The sequence below is a fragment of the Oncorhynchus keta genome, chromosome 17 (assembly GCF_023373465.1).
Source record: "Oncorhynchus keta strain PuntledgeMale-10-30-2019 chromosome 17, Oket_V2, whole genome shotgun sequence".
NCBI lineage: Eukaryota > Metazoa > Chordata > Actinopteri > Salmoniformes > Salmonidae > Oncorhynchus > Oncorhynchus keta.
In genome coordinates, this window is record NC_068437.1 from 45,952,341 (window position 1) to 45,977,382 (window position 25,042).

The 25,042-nt window shown below is 42.4% G+C and overlaps 2 protein-coding genes across 3 annotated transcripts; one reads left to right on the top strand and one right to left on the bottom strand.

Annotated features, from left to right (window-relative positions):
- The first annotated feature begins 178 nt into the window (after window positions 1-178).
- LOC118395936 (apoptosis facilitator Bcl-2-like protein 14) lies at window positions 179-11,702 on the top strand. Of its 2 annotated transcripts, none has more exons than XM_035790030.2 (6): window positions 179-307; window positions 3,002-3,302; window positions 3,972-4,100; window positions 4,858-4,916; window positions 10,495-10,800; window positions 10,967-11,702. In XM_035790030.2, exons 2-6 carry the CDS (start codon window positions 3,050-3,052, stop codon window positions 10,997-10,999), a joined length of 780 nt encoding a protein of 259 aa, XP_035645923.1. In that variant the 5' UTR covers window positions 179-307; window positions 3,002-3,049; the 3' UTR covers window positions 11,000-11,702. The 2 variants fall into 2 exon arrangements, with proteins under 2 accessions (XP_035645923.1, XP_035645924.1); XM_035790031.2 differs by having other exon boundaries at window positions 3,975-4,100.
- Window positions 11,673-21,236, bottom strand: tph2 (tryptophan hydroxylase 2 (tryptophan 5-monooxygenase)). The gene is made up of 12 exons (XM_052466237.1): window positions 21,090-21,236; window positions 20,763-20,958; window positions 19,823-19,966; window positions 19,556-19,739; window positions 16,591-16,691; window positions 15,513-15,580; window positions 15,098-15,294; window positions 14,642-14,777; window positions 14,228-14,354; window positions 13,984-14,079; window positions 13,681-13,814; window positions 11,673-12,783 (listed from the first exon to the last, which is right to left on the bottom strand). Exons 2-12 carry the CDS (start codon window positions 20,949-20,951, stop codon window positions 12,609-12,611), a joined length of 1,551 nt encoding a protein of 516 aa, XP_052322197.1. The 5' UTR covers window positions 20,952-20,958; window positions 21,090-21,236; the 3' UTR covers window positions 11,673-12,608.
- Between the last annotated feature and the right edge of the window lie 3,806 nt (window positions 21,237-25,042).

Here is a 25,042-nt window from a genome sequence, read left to right on the forward strand (position 1 = left end):
TGTTTCCACCCCGCACAGTAGGTGCACATGAAATTCTGTGAACGCCAATATAACATAGAAGAGGAAAATCATCGAAGAGCCATACCAGACTCTAAAGTCTGGAGGACATGAGAGTTCGGTGTTAGCCAGACTAGAGGAACGCGCCCAAAAAATATAGTTCATCACATCCAGGGGGTGGCAGTACAGAGTAGTTTTCACCAGAAAAATGTAGGAGGAAGTAGAATGTCCCGTTATGAATCTCAAATCTAGTTATGGTTCCTTATTCAAGGTGAAAGCATCATCATATATTTGCTGAAAGAATTTATAGGTAAGTGTTTACGTTTTAGCCTACTATTTGTATGCTTTTGGTTTTCTGTCGATGTTATTTGTGTAGACTGTCCTACAGCCACATCGATTTTTCAGTCAAAGAACTTTGAAAACGAGAAAGTGATTTCTCCATTATTACAGTGAAAGTAACCTTATTTACTCAAGTAGGTAACCCACGTTCGCTGTCTGTAACCGAGCTGCAAATTATTTAGTCTACGTGGCATACTGTATGGCTACAGTAAGTATATTTTTGCATAAGCAATCACATGTAAAGTTTATGCGCTATTTGAATTTCACCATGAAAGTGAAACTAACTTGATGTGAAACAATACCGAAACCTTTCATAACTCCCTGAAGCTGGTAGTATGGTGGACCAAAATGAGAAAACGAAGGTCAAACAAATAAAATAACATAAAATAAAGTTTGTCCACCACCAGTGGCGTGTATTCTTGCATAACCGGCTTCCCCAAATATTTGACCTATAAAATTATCTATCTTTGGTCTCTGTGTTTTCACAATTTTCACCGGAAAAATCACCCGAGCGAGGGAAACAGCGCCCCTCTGTCTCAGTATGGGTAGCCCACGTATCTGATGCTGTCTGGACCAAAAGAGTATGACATGTTGCCGGTGAAGCACTTGATTTGGCCTCCCTTGATAAATAAAATATAAAGGAATTAGACAATCAGCGTTGAGGTGAGCTCAACTGTGGGTTGTCCTGGCGCAGAAAAACTCCCCGTAAGGGAGGCCAGTTTGAATTTGGCTTCACACCAATCAAATCAAATCAAATCAAATTTATTTATATAGCCCTTCGTACATCAGCTGATATCTCAAAGTGCTGTACAGAAACCCAGCCTAAAACCCCAAACAGCAAACAATGCAGGTGTAAAAGCACGGTGGCTAGGAAAAACTCCCTAGAAAGGCCAAAACCTAGGAAGAAACCTAGAGAGGAACCGGGCTATGTGGGGTGGCCAGTCCTCTTCTGGCTGTGCCGGGTAGAGATTATAACAGAACATGACCAAGATGACCAAGATGTTCAAATCTAACCATAAATTAATATATTGTGCCACTGGCCTGAGACGATTGAAGTTCAATATGTAGCCTAGTAGACTCACGTTAACTAGCTAGCTAGTTAGGCTAGCAAGCATTTTTGCTTGGTAGCCTATGAAAACAGAAACTAAAAGTGTACTGTATGACAGCGCCATAGACCGTTTGGCCAACATGACAGAGAGGAGGATGGTATTGGAGTTCAACTAGTCTACAACTAGGAGACAGGCCAGTACATCAGGAGACGTGGAGGAGGCCGTAGGAGGGCAACAACCCAGCGGCAGGACCGCTACCTCCGCCTTTGTGCAAGGAGGAGCAGGAGGAGCACTGCCAGAGCCCTGCAAAATGACCTCCAGCAGGCCACAAATGTGCAAAAATGTGTCTGCTCAAACGGTCAGAAACAAGTCTCCATGAGGGTGGTATCAGAAACAATTATTTATTTTTTAATAACATTTTTTTTTTAACCTTTATTTAACTAGGCAAGTCAGTTAGGAACAAATTCTTATTTTCAATGACGTCCTAGGAACAGTGGGTTAACTGCCTGTTCAAGAGCAGAACGACAGATTTGTACCTTGTCAGCTCGGTGGTTTGAACTTGCAACCTTCCGGTTACTAGTGCAACGCTCTAACCACTAGGTTACCCTGCGCACACACCAGTGGAGGCTGCTGAGGGGAGGACGGCTTATAGTAATGGCTGGGATGGAGTCAATGTAACATTATCAAACACATGGAAACCACATGTTTGATACTCATTACTATGAGCTGTCCTCCCCTGACACACACACACACACAGCCCGAAATCAGTAGGCCTACCATGGACAGCCACGTGATATTTAAGAACATCGATTTAACTAAATTGTTTTTGGTATCCTTAAGTTTGTTTTCAGTGTATTAAACTTAAGCATATGTAGCCTAGTTGATTTGATGATGTTTAAGTTGAAACGTTGCTGGATAGTGGAAGCAGTGCTCCTGTTGTCTTTGTTCTGACTTGCGGTAACTCCCTGATCAGTAGTAGTTTAGTAAACTGTCGAAAACATTAACTTTCTTGACCATGCTGCAGGTCATGTAACTGTTTAATGCAATATTTGCTTTGTGGATAGATGTTGCTCTCCAGTTTTGTGATGAAACAACCATAGTTGTAGTTATTCTGCCACTGTGTGTTGTCTTTTTGTTGTCTCGACCTTATTGTACTGTACATCACGGCGGTGTATGAATGAATGGGTTATAGGGAGAACAAAGCTATTATCACCACATAGGTTGTAATATGGATTTTTTTTTTGCTGGCTCGGCTTGGCTTCCCTAGTGATTTTGCCCACGCGCTGCCACTGTCCACCACAGCCTTCAGGGAGGCTAATTTTGCACTGTAGGCCTAAGTGTTTGGTTTTGTTCGGTCCTGGGGACCCACATGCTGTGTAATATTTTGTTCCAGCCCAGTAATATGTCACACCTGATTCCACTTTATTATTTGAATCAGATGTTAATAGCCTACCCTGCTGTGCTGGAACAAAACCGTGCACTGTCTGTGGGTCCCCCAGAATGATTATTGAAGAGGGAAACGGCGCCTGTTTTATACTAGAGATTATTGTTTTAAAATGGTTAGCGACCAACGTAAGTCAACATTACATTTCTTAATGTTTTATTTAATTCTGCAGATCCTGCAGTGTTCCAGGCTGTCAGGTTGTGTGTGGCGTGGCAGTGTGATGGAGAACCATGCAACAGCAGGGGCTGCCGTGGATGCATGCGGAGTGGACCAACGTAGCGATGAGTATCGACTGCTCATGGCTTACTGTGGCAAAAGGAAGAGGCAGCGGTCTGGCCCAATGCCTCAATGTCAAGGCCTCATTCAAAAAGAAGGTCCTCCCACATCCAGACATAATGCTAGACTTTATGACACCGGTCCCATACACGACAAATTTCAAGGTTGTGCTCCGTCCAGACATGGCCCAGTGGCAGGTAAGAGGTAGTTGAAAACAGTGGTGGTGGAAAAGGGAGCAACAAAGACGGGGGGGGGGGTGTATCCACACCTAGTATCTATACAGTTACAGGTATGTTTCTGTGCACTGGAACATTCTGTGGAGCTATAGGAGGACACACTCATTATAATGGCTGGAATGGAATAGAACCTGTGGTTTCCTTATGTTTGATACCGTTCTTTTGATTCCATTCCAACCGTTACAATTATCCCGGCCTCCTATAGATATTCTCACCAGCCTCCTCTGGTGAGGAACCATAGAATATTATATGTCAAATATATGGATTGATCACAGAATATTGTGCTACTTAGAACATACACATTTATGTAACCCCTGCAACTAAAAACACTGTGTGTGGGTGGTGTGTGGTGTGTGTGGGTGGTGTGTGTGTGTGTGTGTGTGGGTGGTATGTGTGTGGGTGGTGTGTGGGTGGTGTGGGTGCGTGTGGGTGGGTGTGTGAGTGGTGTGTGTGTGGGTGGGTGGGTGGTGTGTGTGTGGGTGGTGTGCGTGTGTGGGTGTGTGGGTGGTGTGTGTGTGCGTGTGGGTGGGTGGTGTGTGTGGGTGGTGTGCGTGCGTGTGGGTGGGTGGGTGGTGTGTGTGTGTGTGGGTGGGTGGTGTGTGCGTGCGTGTGGGTGGTGTGTGTGTAAAGCAGCTACTGGAGCTGCAGGAGGAGAGGACAGTACCTTGAATGGAGTAGCAGACAGGTTGACTCAGATTGCAGACTCTGTGCAGATCACAACAGACGACATAGAGTCAGACGGGACAGACGATCAACATGGTGGGTCTCTTTCACACTTACAACAAAACGTTTATGATGATAAATGGATTCGATTTATTAAAGGTGCTATTAAAGGTGCTATTAAAGATGCATTGTAATTTCAGAAAATGGCCGTAATATATGTGCAGTAATAGTGGAATTATAGTGTTTCACAGTATTACTTACCAGCCAGTGTTGTGATTGGCTGTGATATTCGACTATTGATTTCTCCCGCCGGAGCGGCATCTGTTGTCAAAATGGGATGGCTGTGGGGCTGTGTTATCTAGTGGAAAATGGTTCAAGCGGCCAATGTAGAAGTCACTCTGTCATTTCCTGGTTGCAAAAATTCTACACTGTTCCATTTCAGTTTATGTGAGAAATCAAGCACGGAGTCGTGTAGGGAATCATTGTACCATCTAAATCGCTGAGAAATATATTTTTCAATAACAAAAAATATATTTTTATAGCTGTTTGAAGCTGGTGGACCGAAACCGAAAGTAAAAGGCTCAAGCGTGAGTTTCTACCATGTTACGGGGAAATAGGATGTGGGTAGGGGGAGATGTGTTTTGAATGCAGCCAAGTGCTGTTGCAATTTACCTAGCTTCCACATAGGGGAGACATTCTGAGAAATGAAGCACCTTTAAGTGATTTTCCTTACAGTTGTAGCTTTCAAAGTACTGCAATGCAATTATTTGCATAAAGTTGACCTTGAACTTAGTGCCTTTCTGATGCCGCAGATGTGAATGGACAGTTACGGATTGGTTTTGTCTCCCTGCAGATGTCATCCGAAGACTAGTGGAGTTGCTGAAGGTGTCTGGAGACAAGCTGAATGAGGAGGTGTGTGTGTCTTTTCATGGGGAGAAAGGGGAAGGGTTTCAAATGCAATTGGACTACCCATTACAAATAAAATCTTATTTGTCACATGCGCGGAATACAACTGGTGTAGACCTTACAGTGAAATGCTTACTTACAAACCCTTTACCAACAATGCTGTTCAAGAAATAGAGCTAAGAAACTATTGACTAAATAAACTAAAGGTTTTTTTTTAAATCAAAAAGTAACACAAGATATTTACAAAACAATACTCAGGCTATATACAGGGGGCACCGGTACCGAGTCAGTGTGCGGGGGTACAGGTTTAGTCGAGGTCATTTGTAAAGTGACTGTGCATAGATAATGAACAGCGAGTAGCAGCCGTGTAAAAACAAAGGGATGCAATGTAAATAGTCCAGTGGCCATTTGATTAGTTGTTCAGCAGTCTTATGGCTTTGGAGTTCTAGCTGTTAAAAGGAGCCTTTTGGTCCTAGACTTGGCGCTCCAGTACCGCTTGCCGTGCGGTAGCAGAGACAACAGTCTATGACTTTGATTACTTTGACAATTTTTGGGGGCCTTCCTCTGACACTGCCTAGTATATAGGTCCAGGTTGTCAGGAAGCTTTGCCTCCGTCAGGAAGCTTTGCCTTTGCACGCCCAATTTTTCAGTTTTTGATTTGTTAAAAAAGTTTGAAATATCCAATAAATGTCGTTCCACTTCATGATTGTCTCCCACTTGTTGTTGATTCTTCACAAAAAAATACAGTTTTATATCATGTTTGAAGCCTGAAATGTGGCAAAAGGTTGCAAAGTTCAAGGGGGCCGAATACTTTCGCAAGGCACTGTATATATATATATATATATATATATATATATAAATATATATACTGCTCAAAAAAAATTAAGGGAACTCCATATATATATAAAACTATTTTTAAAATTCACCTTTATTTAACCAGGTAAGCCAGTTGAGAACACGTTCTTATTTGCAACTGCGACCTGGCCAAGATAAAGCATAGCAGTTCGATACATACAACAACACAGAGTTACACATGGAATGAACAAAACATACAGTAGGAAAAAAAGTCTATATACAATGAGTGCAAATAACGGAGTTAAGGCAATAAATAGGCCATGGTGGCGAAGTAATTACAATATGGCAATTAAACACTGGAATGGTAGATGTGCAAAATATGGATGTGCAAGTAGAGATACTGTGGTGCAAAAGGAGCAAAATAAATAAATACAGTATGGGAATGAGGTAGATAGATGGGTTGTATACAGATGGGCTATGAACAGGTGCAGTGATCTGTGAGCTGCTCTGACAGCTGGTTCTTAAAGCTAGTGAGAGATGGGAATCTCCAGCTTCAGTGATTTTTTTTGCAGTTCGTTCCAGTCAGTGGCAGCAGAGAACTGGAAGGAAAGGCAACCAAAGGAGGAATTGGCTTTGGGGGTGGCCAGTGAGATATACCTGCTGGAGCGTGTGCTACAAGTGGGTGCTGCTATGGTGACCAGCGAGCTGAAATAGGACGGGGCTTTGCCTTATCTCTAGCCCTTTTGTTCCACCCCCCACACATGTGGTGACCTCACCTGGTTTAAATGGTGCCTCTAGAGACAAAACCTCTCATCGTCACTCAATGCCTAGGTTTACCTCCACTGTATTCACATCCTACCATACCCTTGTATGTACATTATGCCGTAAATCTATTCTTCCACGCCCAGAAATCTTCTCCTTTTACTCTTTTTTCCTGAATGCACTAGACGACCAGTTCTTATAGCCTTTAGCCATACCCTTATCCTCATCCTAGAGGTTAACCCAGGCCCTGCAGCACCTAGCTCCACTCCCATTCCACAGGCGCTCTGCTCTCATTTGTTGACTTCTGTAACCGTAAAAGCCTTGGTTTCATGCATGTTAACATTAGAAGCATCCTCCCTAACTTTGTTTTATTAGCACACTTTAGCACACTCCGTCAACCCGGATGTCCTAGGCTTGTCTGAATCCTGGCTTAGGAAGGCCACCAAAAATCCTGACATTTCCATCCCTAACTATAACATTTTCCGACAAGATAGAACTGCCAAGGGGGGTGAAGTTGCAATCTACTGCAGAGATAGCCTGCAGAGTTCTGTCATACTATCCAGGTCTGTGCCCAAACAATTCGAGCTTCTACTTTTAAAAATCCACCTTTCCACAAACAAGTCTCTCACCATTGCCGCTTGTTATAGACCCCCTTCAGCCCCCAGCTGTGACCTGGACACCATATGTGAATTGATTGCCCCCATCTATCTTCAGAGTTCGTACTGTTAGGTGACCTAAACTGGGACATGCTTAACACCCCGGGCGTCCTACAATCTAAGCTAGATGCCCTCAATCTCACACAAATTATCAGTGAACCTACTAGGTACAACCCTAAATCTGTAACCATGGGCACCATCTTAGATATCATCCTGACCAACTTGCCCTCTAAATACACCTCTGCTGTCTTCAACCAGGATCTCAACGATCATTGCCTCATTGCCTGCGTGTGTATTTGGTCCGCTGTCAAACGCTCCCTAAAACACTTCAGCGAGCAGGCCTTTCTAATCGACCTGGCCCGGGTAAGATATTGACCTCATCCCATCAGTAGAGGATGCCTGGTTGCTCTTTAAAAGTGCTTTCCTCTCCATCTTAAAAAAAGCATGCACAGATAAAAAAAAATGTAGAACTTAGAACAGATATAGCTCTTGGTTCACTCCAGACCTGAACTCCCTTGACCGGCATAAAAACATCCTGTGGCGTTCTGCATTTAGCATCGAATAGCCCCGCGATATGCACCTTTTCAGGGAAGTCAGGAACCAATATACTCAGTCAGTTAGGAAAGCGAAGGCTAGCTTTTTTTTTAAAATGTGCATCCTGTAGCACGAATTCCCAAAAGTTTGGGACACATGGAGAATAAGAGCACCTCCTCCCAGCTGCCCACTGCACTGAGGATAGGAAACTTTGTTACCAGCGATAAATCTACGATAATCGAGAATTTCAACAAGCATTTTTCTACGGCTGGCCACCTGGCTACCCCTACCCCGGCCAACATCTCAGCACCTTCTGCAGCAACTTGCCCAAGCCCCACCCCGCTTCTCATTCACCCAAATCCACATAGCTGATGTTCTGAAAGAGCTGCAAAATCTGGATCCCTACAAATCAGCTGGGCTAGACAATCTGGACCCTCTCTTTCTAAAATAATCAGTCGAAATTGTTGCAACCCCTATTACTAGCCTGCTCAACCTCTCTTTTGTATTGTCTGAGATCCCCAATGATTGGAAAGCTGCCGCGGTCATCCCGCGGTCAACCCCCTCTTCAAAGGGGGAGACACTCTAGACCCAAACTGTTATAGACCTAAAATCTTTGAAAGCCAAGTTAACAAACAGATCACCGACCATTTCGAATCCCACCGTACCTTCTCCACTATGCAATATGGTTTCCGAGTTGGCCATGGGTGCACCTCAGCCACGCTCAAGGTCCTAAACAATATCATAACCGCCATCGATAAAAGACAGTACTGAGCAGCAGCCTTCTTCGACCTGGCCAAGGCTTTCGACTCTGTCAATCACTGCATTCTTATTGGCAGACTCAATAGCCTTCGCTTCTCAAATGACTGCTTCGACTGGTTCACCAACTACTTCTCTGATAGAGTTCAGTGTGTCAAATTGGTGGACCTCTGGCAGTCTCTATGGGGGTGTGGGGTGCCACAGGGTTCGATTCTCGCGCCGACTCTTTTCTCTGTATATATCAGTGATGTCGCTCTTGCTGCTGGTGATTCTCTGATCCACCTCTACGCAGATGACACCATTCTGTATACATCTGACCCTTATTTGGACACTGTGCTAACAAACCTCCAAACGAGCTTCAATGCCATACAACACTCCTTCCATGGCCTCCAACTGCTTTAGTAAAACTAAATGCATGCTCTTCAACCGCTCTGCCCGCACCCTCCCACCCGACTAGCATCACTACTCTGGACAGTTCTGACTTAGAATATGTGGAAAACTACAAATACCTAGGTGTCTGGTTAGACTGTAAACTCACATTAAGCATCTCCAATCCAAAATTAAACCTAGAATCGGCTTCCTATTTCGCAACAAAGCCTCCTTCACTCATGCTGTCAAACATACCCTCGTAAAACTGACTATCCTACCGATCCCTGACTTCGGCGATGTCATTTACAAAATAGCCTCCAACACTCTACTCAGAAAATTGGGTGTAGTCTATCACAGTGAAATCCGTTTTGTCACCAAAGCCCCATATACTACCCACCACTACGACCTGTATGCTCACGTTGGCTGGCCCTCACTGCATATTCGTCGCCAAACCCACTGGCTCCAGGTCATCTATAAGTCTATGTTAGGTAAAGCCCCACCTTATCTCAGCTCACTGGTCACCATAGCAACACCCACCCGTAGCACGCGCTCCAGCAGGTGTATTTCACTGGTCATCCCCAAAGCCAACACTTCCTTTGGCCGCCTTTCCTTCCAGTTCTCTGTTGCCAATGACTGGAATGAATTGAAAAAAATCACTGGAGCTGGAGTCTTATATCTCCCTCTATAACTTTAAGCATCAGCTGTCAGAGCAGTTTACCGATCACTGTACCTGTACACATCCAATCTGTAAATAGCACACCCAACTACCTCATCCCCATATTGTTACTTATCCTCTTGCTCTTTTGCACCCCAGTATCTCTACTTGCACATCGTCATCTGCACATCTATCACTCCAGTGTTAATGCTAGATTGTAATTATTTCGCTTCCATGGCCTATTTATTGCCTTACCTCCCTACTCTTCTACATTTGCGAACACTGTACATAGATTTTTCTATTGTGTTATTGACTGTATTTGTTTATGTGTTACTCTGTGTTGTTGTTTTTGTCACACTGCTTTGCTTTATTTTGACCAGGTCGCAGTTGTAATTGAGAACTTGTTCTCAACTGGCCTACCTGGTTAAATAAAGGTGAAATAAATAAAAAATGCAAAAGTGATGTACTGGGCCGTACGCACTACCCTCTGTAGCGCCTTAGATGCCATACCAGGTGGTGATGCAACCGGTCAGGATGCTCTCAATGGTGCAGCTGTATACCTTTTTGAGGATCTGGGGACCCATGCCAAATCTTTTCAGTCTCCTGAGGGGAAAAGGTGTTGTCATGCCTGCTTCACAACTGTCTTGATGTGTTTGGACCATGATAGTTCGTTGGTGATGTGGACACCAAGGAACTTGAAACTCTCGACCTGCTCCACTACAGCCCTGTTGATGTTAATGCGGGCCTGTTTGACCCTCCTTTTCCTGTAGTCCACGATCAGCTCCATTTATCACCACAAGATGTCCTTGTTCGATAGTCAAACATCCCTTGACTCTCATTAACAGTATATAGTACACTATATGTTACGAATGCAAAAATACCAAATACGGTATAAGGCTCTGTCCAAGACCAGGTACAGTACACTCTTCTTTCACAATTATGTGTTCAAATGTCTCCCTTCCTCTCAACTCCCTCTACCCAAACTCTTGCTGACCTCACCCTCCCGGCACCCTCCTTCCCCGTCCTTTCACCCTCCCTCCACCCTCCCCCATCTCAGATCATGAATAACCACATCTTGCAGAGGCACCTCCAGACTTCCTTCACTTACAGTCTGTTTGAGACGGTGACCTCCACCCTGCTCCAGGGAGTGACGGGGGTAGAGAGTGATGGTCCTGTAGCCCGGACAGGCTGCCCTGCCCCTGAGAAGGAGGAGAGGGTCCAGAGGGAGAAGATTGCCTTGGCCTGCGAGGTGACTAGCAAGCTATCTGCCCTGGACCTCCACCCCATGAGCCGGGCCATGGGCTTTGGGACACGCTACCTCCAGGAGCACCACACGGCCTGGGTGAAGAAACACGGGGGCTGGGTGAGTACTGCAGAACCAGAGCAGGGTCGTCTGTCAGGAGAGTGTAAGGGGAATAGCAGCTTAAAGTGGATGATATTCCTAAATGAGAGAAAAGATAGAAAAATGAACAGGGGAAAACAATGTATTGTTTTCTACATTCTGTAATTCTGTCTTTTCTTCCTTCCAGAATAACGTGTTTGACAGTGAAGACACTGATTAGACCTGCCAGGCATTTCAGCTGCTTCAACCAGCCATGGGAACCCATTTACATTTAGCTGAATATTACATGTTTAATTTGCTCCTAAAACTATGGATTCACTTACTGTACTTACATGAATAAGGCTGTTTCTTAGTGAAACTGACTACATTTTGTTCATGTTAAAGAGATCCTTCAAAAGTTATGTACTGTTAGATACTGAACATTGGTCCCAATTTAGACTTGAAATAAACAGACTTAACATGGACTTGAGTCGTTAAAACATGGACTAAAGTATTTTTTTTATTGACAAGTCCATGTTAAGTCACCTTATCTGAAGTTTTTAAATATTAGGGCCTATACTGAATGTATAGCTTTCAAGATGTTTGGGTTTATCTTAACCTCTAAAATGACATTGAACCTGTGATTTATGAATGAACTGCTCAGTGTGGATTATCAATGAATTGCCTTGAAATGGTGGGGATAAATCTAATGGTTAATACATTTCTGCAGCCAGTATGTGATGAAAGTAACAATAATCATCTTTAGATTGTTAATTTTGGAAATTGTGTATGAACTTAGGAAATTGTCTATCCCACAAACAGTTTTTTTTATATTACAACAAAGTCGTGTTAGTGGGATATGTTGCTATTTCAGTGGTGTTACTGTGATAAAGTACAAATGATTTGATACCATAAAGGAATTAAAGATTTATTTTGTCATTTAATAGTCATTCATTTGTATTCTTTTGAATATAATTGTCTTCCTCTTTGTAAAGCTGTGAATGAAGACTATACATTTGCAATGAAAACAGTATAGTAGAACGATACATGAAAGCAAAAGCACAGAGATTCCAAATGGAACATTACATCAGTTACCTCATCAGAGAGAATAAACCATTCCAGTCCTAGCATAACATGTATACATATACTTACAACATTAAGGCCAAAGAAGCCTGACATTAAAAATATTACAACGGTGATTCTCTTTTCCTAATGTTTGTATTATATTTGAATTACATTTGGGACATTTCTTTATTTCAAAGCAAATGGCAGCCGAGTTACATTTGACACATTTGCGACACATTTCGACTGCATAACAATGCAATACTTATGAATATCCTGTTGTATTCTTCACATTTGATGCACTGTACAGAATAAGTCAAAAAATATCTCTGAATTTCCCCCAACAATTTCAAATACTATATATTTCAAGTATAACATATCCATATATTATTTTCTGTATTATACTCTATCCCTCTTAAACTCAACTCTGAACGTGAAGCCAGTTCCACTGCATTTTTTATATTTGTTCCCCTCTAATCAGGGACTGATTTAGACGGGTGTAATTATCAGGTAAACAGAAAACCAGCAGCCTCCGGACCTCGTAGGGTCAGAGTTGAATACCCCTGCTCTATACAATAAACTGAGTGGAAAATAGATCTGATTTATTTTTCATGTCACTTCAAACATGTTATTTATGTTTTAAGTGTAACTTACTATTTTATCTATTTTTATTTTAAGAGATATCTGTGCACTGTACAGGTCATGTCTGTTTCATTTCCACAAAGATGTTATATTCAACAAGATAAGTAACATATTTCCAAGATAAGTATGCCCAAGATACACAACTGCTATATTCCCAGGTATGTGTTCATCTTGCCCAGGGCATCACACACGGTGGTGAGGTCACTGCGAAGGTCCTGCACCACATTCTCGATGCTCCTGGTGTCCTTCAGCAGGTCTATGCTCTGGGTGTAGGGGTTGTAGTACACAGAGAACGGCCTCTTGATCGTCTTGGCAAACTCCCTGTTGGTAGAAGGAATATACCTGACTGCAAAGAGGAGTTACTCCAGTGGACTCCTGTCTTGTCAGCATGTAACCTACTAAGCCAGTGGACTCCTGTCTTGTCAGCATGTAACCTACTAAACCAGTGGACTCCTGTATTGTCAGCATGTAACCTACTAAACCAGTGGACTCCTGTCTTGTCAGCATGTAACCTACTAAACCAGTGGACTCCTGTATTGTCAGCATGTAACCTACTAAACCAGTGGACTCCTGTCTCGTCAGCATGTAACCTACTAAACCAGTGGACTCCTGTCTCGTCAGCATGTAACCTACTAAACCAGTGGACTCCTGTCTTGTCAGCATGTAACCTACTAAACCAGTGGACTCCTGTCTTGTCAGCATGTAACCTACTAAACCAGTGGACTCCTGTCTTGTCAGCATGTAACCTACTAAACCAGTGGACTCCTGTCTTGTCAGCATGTAACCTACTAAACCAGTGGACTCCTGTCTTGTCAGCATGTAACCTACTAAACCAGTGGACTCCTGTCTTGTAAGCATGTAACCTACTAAACCAGTGGACTCCTGTATTGTCAGCATGTAACCTACTAAACCAGTGGACTCCTGTATTGTCAGCACGAAACCTACTAAATCCGAGCATGCAGTTTTTAGCAGCAATTTGAATAACTTTGTGCTGATTCCTAGACTCTCATAGTCAGTATATGTGGCCCATGTGGGAATCAAACACACAACCTTCATGTCCGAGGATGATCTGGCCTAGCGGTTTAAGTCGCTGCCTCCAGAACACATATACTGCTGCAAAATGGGTTTCAAACAAATAATTGTGAGAGGAGTGGCACTGCCCCAATCCTTAAAAATAAACTGTTATCCATTAAGCCATTGGGTTGCCCTTAGTTTTACCTCATCTTCTCTTTGGCTTCTTCAAAGCTGTCAGAGACAAAGTAGACCTCCTGGAAGGTTGTGATGAGGCACTCCTGGTAGCAGGTGGTCCCAGGGTCAAACATCTTCACTGAGGCTTTGTCAGACAGGGCATGCTGTGAGGAAATAATCAGCCTGTCACTGAGGTGTCACTCTGTGTGTGTGTGTGTGTGTGTGTGTGTGTGTGTGTGTGTGTGTGTGTGTGTGTGTGTGTGTGTGTGTGTGTGTGTGTGTGTGTGTGTGTGTGTGTGTGTGTGTGTGTGTGTGTGTGTGTGTGTGTTTTACCTTCAGCTCTCCAATAGATGACAGCAAACCTGCACCATAGGCCCTCAGCTGGCCGTCTTGTTTGCACAAGCCAAACTCAATGGTGAAGAAATAACACTGTCAACAGCATAGAACAAAACAGTCAGTAAGCCTTTATTTATTTTTTTAAATATCAAAGTAACAAAATCCAAATCACGCTTATTTTTGTATTATATTTTTTACAAATCATCCTGCATTAGGTGCATTATCAGGGTGTTGTACTCACGGTGGCTAGTTTCTGTACGTCCTCGTCAGATGCCCCTAGAGATGCCAGGCCTATCTCCTGGGAGAACTGGGCGAACTTGGGATCGGCCAGGAGCGGAACATGACCGAGCAGCTCATGACACGTGTCCCTGTATCCAGATATCAGATAATATTCTGATATCATTAGATATGGGCTATTGAAATGCAAACGGCATCTATCGAAACTAAGAATATGCTACAGACTAAACTCCACATTATCGTTATCCCCTCTCTCTTTCTCTCCTGTTATCGTTATCCATCTCTCTCTCTCCCTCTCGAATAATCATACAATCGTTTATTTTACTTTGATGTTGAGTGCTTCAGTTTGAACAAGAAATGCGATGCCAAGTGCTGTGAAACTCGAAACATGTTATACCTCTGGTGATGATGTACTCACGGTTCGGGTGTGTAGAGCGGGTCAGTGCTGTGCCTGACATATTGAGTGCAGTTAAACACCCGGTAAGCCAGACCGGCCAGGAAGTCCCGAGGAGACAGGTATCCTGCCACGGGCCTCACTGTGAACCCAGACGTCTCTGAAACAGTCACACACAAACAACAGGATCAATATATGATAATTATGGCCAATGCCTTTAAGGAACTTTGAAGGAAGGAAATGTCTTCTTCTTTGGACCTGAAGTTTCAATGACAGATGTGTTTTTTCAGGGTCAGCCTGAGGTTACACAGGTGAGACTGACAGTGTTAGTGAGGATGAACGTGTTACCAAACTACCTGAGGCTGATTCAGTCTTGCTGTTATGAGTGAATGTGTTATGGTTCTACTGTACACTGATAATCGTGACAACAATGTGCTGTTACAGTCATCAGGGTTGTTAGAGGTATTCATCAGCCTATACCTTTCAAGAACAGGGACACGTCCTCCAGTTGGGGGATGTTGTCCTCCCGATACCCACAATGCTTAGTGAGCAGGGGGAGGTTCTTCAGGTACTCTCTACAGGCGTGTGTGGGGTAGAGCTTGGTGAGCTCCCTGTACACCACACCCCAGGTCCTCACCTCCTCTAGGGTGTACTTGATGTGGGGGATAGGCTGGCCACTGGGGAATGGAGGTGGATGCAGATAAGGATATAACCACACTTATATTACACTCTTTTCTTATATCATATGCACACTGAGCTGTTACTTGTTATCTGTATTTACATTGTAATACCAACTAAATGGTGTGCTAACACTGCAATTGGTATAACAGTACTAATAACAGGTTACCAGAGTGATTCCACAGTAAAGAAAGAGAAGAGAAGAGACTACTCATACTATTTGTAATTCATGGCCATTTCCACAAAGTACTTCCTCCTCTGGCGGTATACGTTATCTTTGAAGCCCTGGAGTCAGAGCAGGGGACCAGAAGTTAGATAAGGAACAGGATCACAGAGTTATCTATCAAGTCACCCAGCCAACAGTGGTGATATACTGTAGTTCCTGTGAATTATTATCAGCACAAATATACATATATTTTTATATATATAACCATGGAATTATGATCATTAGTTCTACACTGAGTATACCAAACATTAGGAACACCTAATGACTCAGAACAGCCTCAATTCGTAGGAGCATGGACTCTATCAATCAATCAATCAAATTTTATTTATATAGCCCTTCGTACATCAGCTGATATCTCAAAGTGCTGTACAGAAACCCAGCCTAAAACCCCAAACAGCAAGCAATGCAGGTGTAGAAGCACAGTGGCTAGGAAAAACTCCCTAGAAAGGCCAAAACCTAGGAAGAAACCTAGAGAGGAACCAGGCTATGTGGGGTGGCCAGTCCTCTTCTGGCTGTGCCGGGTGGAGATTATAACAGAACATGGCCAAGATGTTCAAATGTTCATAAATGACCAGCATGGTCGAATAATAACTCTACAAGTTGTCAAAAGCGTTCCACAGGGATGCTGGCCTATGTTGACTCCACTGCTTCCCCACAATTGTGTCAAGTTGGCTGGATGTCCTTTGGGTGGTGGACCATCCTTGATGGTCCAGTGTTGCAGTTTTTGACACACGCCTACTATCACACCCCGTTCAAAGGCACCACTTAAAACTTTTGTCTGGCCCATTCATGGCACACATACACAATCCATGTCTTCATTTCTGAAGGCTTAACAATCCTTCTTTAACCTGTCTCCTCTCCTTCATCTACACTGAGGGATCATAGCTTTCACCTGGATTTGCCCGGTCAGTCTACGTCATGGAAAGAGCAGGTCTTAATGTTTTGTATACTCAGTGTATATTAAAACACTATGTGTCTAAGTCTTATTTACTTCCTTTGGTCATTCAGTTGAGAGAAAATTCTAATTTTGCGACGATGACCCGGCCAAGCAGTGAACACACTAACTTACTGGGTGATCTGCATCAAGCTCTGATCCATACATCAGCACTCTGTGAGAACACTGGTCGAGCTCTGCAATCTTCTGGGGGAACCAAGGAACTTCCTCCCCATCTAAGGATGCAAACATCATATATATGCAAAATTAAGCATTACACACACACACACACACATCATATATACACTACCATTCAAAAGTTTGGGGTCACTTAGAAATGTCCTTGTTTTTTGAAAGAAAAGCAATTTTTTTTGTCCATTAAAATAACATCAAATTGATTGGAAATACAGTGTAGACATTGTTAATGTTGTAAATGACTATTGTAGCTGGAAAAGGCAGATTTTTAATGGAATATCTACATTGGCGTGCAGAGGCCATTATCAGCAACCATCACTCCTGTGTTCCAATGGCACGTTGTGTTAGCTAATCCAACTGTATCATTTTAAAAGGCTAATTGATCAATATAAAACCCTTTTGCAATTATGTTAGCACAGCTGAAAACTGTTGTTATGATTAAAGAAGCAATAAAACTGGCCTTCTTTAGACTAGTTGAGTATCTGGAGCATCAGCATTTGTGGGTTCGATTACAGGCTCAAAATGGCCAGAAACATATAACTTTCTTCTGAAACTCGTCAGTCTATTCTTGTTCTGAGAAATGAAGGCTATTCCATATGAGAAATTGGCAAGAAACTGAAGATCTTGTACAACGCTGTCTTCACAGAACAGCACAAACTGGCCCTAACCAGAATAGAAAGAGGAGTGGGAGGTCCCGGTGCACAACTGAGCAAGAGGACAAGTACATTAGAGTGTCTAGTTTGAGAAACAGACACCTCACAAGTCTTCAACTGACAGCGTCATTAAATAGTACCTGCAAAACACCAGTCTCAACGTCAACAGTGAAGAGGTGACTCCGGGATGCTGGCCTTCTAGGCAGAGTTCCTCTGTCCTGTGTCTGTGTTCTTTTGCCCATCTTAATCTTTAATTTTTATTGGCCAGTCTGAGATATGGCTTTTTCTTTTTAACTCTGCCAAGAAGGCCACCATCCCGGAGTCACCTCTTCACTGTTGACGTTGAGACTGGTGTTTTGAGGGTCTGTCATTTACAACATTAACAATGTCTCCACTGTATTTCTGATCAATATGATGTTATTTTAATGGACAAAACATGTGCTTTTCTTTCAAAACAAGGACATTTCCAAGTGACCCTAAACTTTTGAACGTTAGTGTACACAGGATAAAGCATAACACACACACACACACATCATCTATACACAGGATAAAGCATAACACACACACACACGTCATCTATACACAGGATAAAGCATAACACACACACACACACACGTCATCTACACACAGGATAAAGCATAACACACACACACACACACGTCATCTACACACAGGATAAAGCATAACACACACACGTCATCTACACACAGGATAAAGCATAACACACACACATCATCTATACACAGGATAAAGCATAACACACACACACGTCATCTATACACAGGATAAAGCATAACACACACACACACACACGTCATCTATACACAGGATAAAGCATAACACACACACGTCATCTACACACAGGATAAAGCATAACACACACACGTCATCTACACACAGGATAAAGCATAACACACACACATCATCTATACACAGGATAAAGCATAACACACACACACGTCATCTATACACAGGATAAAGCATAACACACACACACACGTCATCTACACACAGGATAAAGCATAACACACACACACACGTCATCTACACACAGGATAAAGCATAACACACACACACACGTCATCTACACACAGGATAAAGCATAACACACACACATCATCTATACACAGGATAAAGCATAACACACACACACATCATCTATACACAGGATAAAGCATAACACACACACATCATCTATACACAGGATAAAGCATAACACACACACATCATCTATACACAGGATAAAGCATAACACACACACATCATCTATACACAGGATAAAGCATAACACACACACATCATCTATACACAGGATAAAGCATAACACACACACGTCATCTATACACAGGATAAAGCATAACACACACACGTCATCTATACACAGGATAAAGCATCACACACACACACACACACACACACACACACACACGATAAAGCATTACACACACACACACACACACACACATCATGTACACACAGGATAAAGCATCTCACACACACACACACACACACACACACACACACACACACACACACACACACACACACACACACACACACACACACACACACACACACACACACACAGGATAAAGCATTACACACACATCATGAATACGCAGGATAAAGCATTACACACACACACATCATGTATACACAGGATAAAGCACACACACACACATCACATCACACACACACATCATGTATACGCAAGATAAAGCATTACACACACACACACATCATATATACATAGGCATATATACATAGGATAAAGCATTACACACACATCATATATACACAGGGTAAAGCATTACACACATTCAACTGAAGCACTACCTACTCTGAGAATTTCACATACAGCAAATAGTCATTGATGAACACTCATTCAATAAAATGTCAAAATAGTTTTCACTAGCACTAAATTGTACAAAGAAGAAATGGTCAACAAAAGCACATTTTGTCTGGTTAAAAGTCACTCAGTACTCACATATCTCCATTCAGATACATTTATACTCCTACAAGATGAGACAACAAACAGAACATAAGATGATATGGATAAGATGTGTACATTCACTCTGAACCATGAACAAAAGGTAAACGTCTTCATGTTCTTGCTGTAAGTCACTCAGTATTCCACATATGCCCATACAGATGTGAATGTTGAACTGAGACCTTAATAAGCTGTGGCTTATGTCCTGAATATGTCCTGAAAAACTATCAAACTGAAAGCCTACAAAACTCCTGGGTCATACCTGCTTCTGTAGACCACTGGTTTTGGGGCGTGTTGAAGGAGATGATATTGACGTGGTCTTTGAGGTGCTCCAGCAGCTCATTAAACTCCTTCTTGCTGCAGCTGCAGTCAGCGTAGATCTCCACCTCTGTAGCGATGCGCTTGGACATCCGCGACTCAATGTGAGCCAGGTTCACATGCTTCTCCTGGAAGAGCAGAGAATAGACAATGAGGAGAGGAGAGAATGTCGTTGGGGCAGATGGGGTGGAGCAGGACAGTAGATACTCACCTGAAAAAGGCGTAGGGCTTTGACCAGGCAGCCAACCTCGTTCTTCAGAGAGAAAACAACAGCCGTCTTCCCCGACTCCCTGCTCTCCCTGATCTCTTTGTCGGTTGGGTTCTCATCTATTGGACAGAAGGAGGGCCGGCGCGACTGTCGGACAGGGAACAGAAAGTGACACAGACATGTCGATACAGATGACCAGATGTAACCCAATGTGACTGATCAGGTTCAAACAGAATTACCCACTGAGCTAAACCCTAGCTAGGCATAAGCTCAGACAGAAACAGTCTTCGGGTCTCAGGCAAGGTTACTCATCATGTGAGCGGAGGTCACTGAACCACCGTCGCTACACCAGCACATGTCCACCTGTTAACACAATTATTAATACACAATAAACAAGTCAACACAGCACATACAAGATCTGATAGGTTATTGATGCATGAAGATAGAATGTTGATTACCAAACCATTTCCCAAGTGTAGGCCACATTAAAACCAGCCTGAGTATTTCAATCTATAGTCTCACTCAGTGCCTGAAACCATCCGTTCCACTAACACGCCTTATCTTTGACATGACCAGAGAGATGAGCTAGCTAGCCATAAGAACATGTCATGAGAAAGAGGATTTCCTCCCCCTGTGATGGACACTAAGATATGGTTGCCTAGAAAACAGATTAAGTGTGCTTCACACAGAAAAGAAAGTCCATAGCAATATACAGTCCAGTGGAAAAATAAATAAAATGGTGTGCACTAAATAATTATCAGGAGAGCCTCAAACCTCAAACAACCAATCAATCAACCCATTCCTCAAGCCACCCATGTATTGCAGACAGTTTAAATTAATGAATCAACCAACCAACCAACCAACCAACCAACCAACTAACAAACAATCCAAACCCTCCATTGCAGAGGACACTAGATCTCATTCCATGCAGTCTTTCACTTACCATCTGTCCCCCAGTATGGTGTTGTTTCTGCTGGTCGAACATGGCCGAGTCCAGAGAGAGCCCCCGCCGGGACCAGTACTTACTGGAGAACATCATCATGGCAGGCTGCATTCTTGGCACTGGCTCTGGGCCACCCCTCTTCTCCGGGCCGCCGCCCCGCTTCCTCAGCTGGGACGACGCCATCACCATGGGCTGCCTGTATGGAGAGAATGTTCTGATCAAATTCAAGTTGAAGGTTGATGACGGTCTCTTTGTAGACCCAAACATCACAGTATGTTTTCAATATTTGATTTCTACTAAACATTAAAATGGAGAGTCACGCGTTACCTCCCAATGCACTGGAGAGGATGTTCCGGATCCAGAGTTCCTATTTGGTGTCTACTATAATTACTATTACAGTACTACCCTGTCTCTACTCTCTACAATAGCTACTACTACTACTACTACTGCCTCCTCCACTGAGCTACACTAGGCTCGTCTTCTGCCAGCCAGCACCACTGAACCTCCTTTAAATAGTGTGATGGAGGCAGAGGGGGTAAGGCATCCCCTCCCTCTCTCTGCTGTTGACATGCATATAGACCAGGCAGGGGTGTGTGTGAAGAGCCATTTCTTCCCTTTATTGGAGAGGCAGGAAACTCCATGGGAATACATTAGGAAATACATTTTATGGTGAACCCATTAATCTGACCAATAAGATCAGCTCGGAAAAATATCTGATGTAATTGGTCAAAAGACCAATTAGTGAAAAAAAAGATTATAAATACAGCCTATGTATACATTTTATTGTATTTTTATTTTATTTCACCTTTATTTAACCAGGTAGGCTAGTTGAGAACAGTTCTCATTTGCAACTGCGACCTGGCCAAGATAAAGCATAGCAATTCAACACATACAACAAAACAGAGTTACACATGGAATAAACAAAACATACAGTCAATAATACAGTAGAACAAAAGAAAACAAAAAGTCTATATACAGTGAGTGCAAATGAGGTAAGTTAAGGAAATAAATAGGCCATGGTGGCGAAGTAATTACAATATAGCAATTAAACACTGGAATGGTAGATCGGCAGAAGATGAATGTGCAGGTAGAGATACTGGGGTGCAAAGGAGCAAAATAAATAAACACCAGTATGGAGATGAGGTAGGTAGATAGATGGGCTGTTTACAGATAGGCTATGTACAGGTGCAGTGATCTGTAAACTGCTCTGACAGCTGGTGCTTAAAGCTAGTGAGGGAGATGTGAGTCTCTAAATGCAGCCTACGGCATTCACTGTATTAATCCACCTTTCTGAATGCAAATCCACTAGTCAAATATGCTAACATAATAGAGGGACTCTCAATATACACTCATTCACACCAGAGAGAGGAGCCAAACCATACATAGGAATCCTCAATTTAAGTGACATATCAGATTGTATATCATAATTGTATTGGCCAGAGGAGGCTGGTGGGAGGCGCTATAGGAGGATGGGCTTATTGTTATGGCAGGGATGGAATAAATGGAACAGTCAAACGTGATTTCCATTTGTTTTTAGTTCTTGTTCTTGTTTTAGTTTATTAATTTGACCTTTTTAAAAAACAAGCACACATCAAACTTGAAAAAGCCATACATGCACATGAGTAACATCATGGAGGATAACACACAATACAGTCTGGGACGTGTTTCCATTGTTAAATCATGGAGGATAACACACAATACAGTCTGGGACGTGTTTCCATTGTTAAATCATGGAGGATAACACACAATACAGTCTGGGACGTATTTCCATTGTTAAATCATGGAGGATAACACACAATACAGTCTGGGACGTGTTTCCATTGTTAAATCATGGAGGATAACACACAATACAGTCTGGGACGTGTTTCCATTGTTAAATCATGGAGGATAACACACAATACAGTCTGGGACGTATTTCCATTGTTAAATCATGGAGGATAACACACAATACAGTCTGAGACGTATTTCCATTGTTAAATCAAGGAGGATAACACACAATACAGTCTGGGACATGTTTCCATTGTTAAATCAAGGAGGATAACACACAATACAGTCTGGGACGTGTTTCCATTGTTAAATCATGGAGGATAACACACAATACAGTCTGGGAGGTATTTCCATTGTTAAATCATGGAGGATAACACACAATACAGTCTGGGACGTATTTCCATTGTTAAATCATGGAGGATAACACACAATACAGTCTGGGACGTGTTTCCATTGTTAAATCATGGAGGATAACACACAATACAGTCTGGGACGTGTTTCCATTGTTAAATCATGGAGGATAACACACAATACAGTCTGGGACGTGTTTCCATTGTTAAATCATGGAGGATAACACACAATACAGTCTGGGACGTGTTTCCATTGTTAAATCATGGAGGATAACACACAATACAGTCTGGGACGTGTTTCCATTGTTAAATCATGGAGGATAACACACAATACAGTCTGGGACGTGTTTCCATTGTTAAATCATGGAGGATAACACACAATACAGTCTGGGACGTATTTCCATTGTTAAATCATGGAGGATAACACACAATACAGTCTGGGGTATTTCCATTGTTAAATCACACAATACAGTCTGGGACGTATTTCCATTGTTAAATCATGGAGGATAACACACAATACAGTCTGGGACGTATTTCCATTGTTAAATCATGGAGGATAACACACAATACAGTCTGGGACGTGTTTCCATTGTTAAATCATGGAGGATAACACACAATACAGTCTGGGACGTGTTTCCATTGTTAAATCATGGAGGATAACACACAATACAGTCTGGGACGTGTTTCCATTGTTAAATCATGGAGGATAACACACAATACAGTCTGGGACGTATTTCCATTGTTAAATCATGGAGGATAACACACAATACAGTCTGGGACGTATTTCCATTGTTAAATCATGGAGGATAACACACAATACAGTCTGGGACGTATTTCCATTGTTAAATCATGGAGGATAACACACAATACAGTCTGGGACGTATTTCCATTGTTAAATCATGGAGGATAACACACAATACAGTCTGGGACGTGTTTCCATTGTTAAATCATGGAGGATAACACACAATACAGTCTGGGACGTGTTTCCATTGTTAAATCATGGAGGATAACACACAATACAGTCTGGGACGTGTTTCCATTGTTAAATCATGGAGGATAACACACAATACAGTCTGGGACGTGTTTCCATTGTTAAATCATGGAGGATAACACACAATACAGTCTGGGACGTGTTTCCATTGTTAAATCATGGAGGATAACACACAATACAGTCTGGGACGTATTTCCATTGTTAAATCATGGAGGATAACACACAATACAGTCTGGGACGTGTTTCCATTGTTAAATCATGGAGGATAACACACAATACAGTCTGGGACGTGTTTCCATTGTTAAATCATGGAGGATAACACACAATACAGTCTGGGACGTGTTTCCATTGTTAAATCATGGAGGATAACACACAATACAGTCTGGGACGTGTTTCCATTGTTAAATCATGGAGGATAACACACAATACAGTCTGGGACGTGTTTCCATTGTTAAATCATGGAGGATAACACACAATACAGTCTGGGACGTGTTTCCATTGTTAAATCATGGAGGATAACACACAATACAGTCTGGGACGTATTTCCATTGTTAAATCATGGAGGATAACACACAATACAGTCTGGGACGTATTTCCATTGTTAAATCATGGAGGATAACACACAATACAGTCTGGGACGTATTTCCATTGTTAAATCATGGAGGATAACACACAATACAGTCTGGGACGTGTTTCCATTGTTAAATCATGGAGGATAACACACAATACAGTCTGGGACGTGTTTCCATTGTTAAATCATGGAGGATAACACACAATACAGTCAGACATTTCCATTGTTAAATCATGGAGGATAACACACAATACAGTCTGGGACGTGTTTCCATTGTTAAATCATGGAGGATAACACACAATACAGTCTGGGACGTGTTTCCATTGTTAAATCATGGAGGATAACACACAATACAGTCTGGGACGTATTTCCATTGTTAAATCATGGAGGATAACACACAATACAGTCTGGGACGTATTTCCATTGTTAAATCATGGAGGATAACACACAATACAGTCTGGGACGTATTTCCATTGTTAAATCATGGAGGATAACACACAATACAGTCTGGGACGTGTTTCCATTGGAGGATTAAATCATTGGAGGATAACACACAATACAGTCTGGGACGTGTTTCCATTGTTAAATCATGGAGGATAAC

What these genes read in the sequence shown, in the direction of transcription:
- LOC118395936 (XM_035790030.2), top strand. Translation starts at nt 3,050, where the DNA reads ATGGAGAACCATGCAACAGCAGGGGCTGCCGTGGATGCATGCGGAGTG. An exon ending in CAGACATGGCCCAGTGGCAG is followed by an intron (nt 3,303 to 3,971) that starts GTAAGAGGTAGT and finishes GTGTGTGTAAAG; the next exon opens with CAGCTACTGGAGCTGCAGGA. An exon ending in TGAAGAAACACGGGGGCTGG is followed by an intron (nt 10,801 to 10,966) that starts GTGAGTACTGCA and finishes TCTTCCTTCCAG; the next exon opens with AATAACGTGTTTGACAGTGA.
- tph2 (XM_052466237.1), bottom strand. Translation starts at nt 20,951, where the DNA reads ATGGTGATGGCGTCGTCCCAGCTGAGGAAGCGGGGCGGCGGCCCGGAG. An exon ending in CGTGTCCCTGTTCTTGAAAG is followed by an intron (nt 14,778 to 15,097) that starts GTATAGGCTGAT and finishes TGACTGTTTCAG; the next exon opens with AGACGTCTGGGTTCACAGTG. An exon ending in ACGTACAGAAACTAGCCACC is followed by an intron (nt 14,080 to 14,227) that starts GTGAGTACAACA and finishes TGCTGTTGACAG; the next exon opens with TGTTATTTCTTCACCATTGA.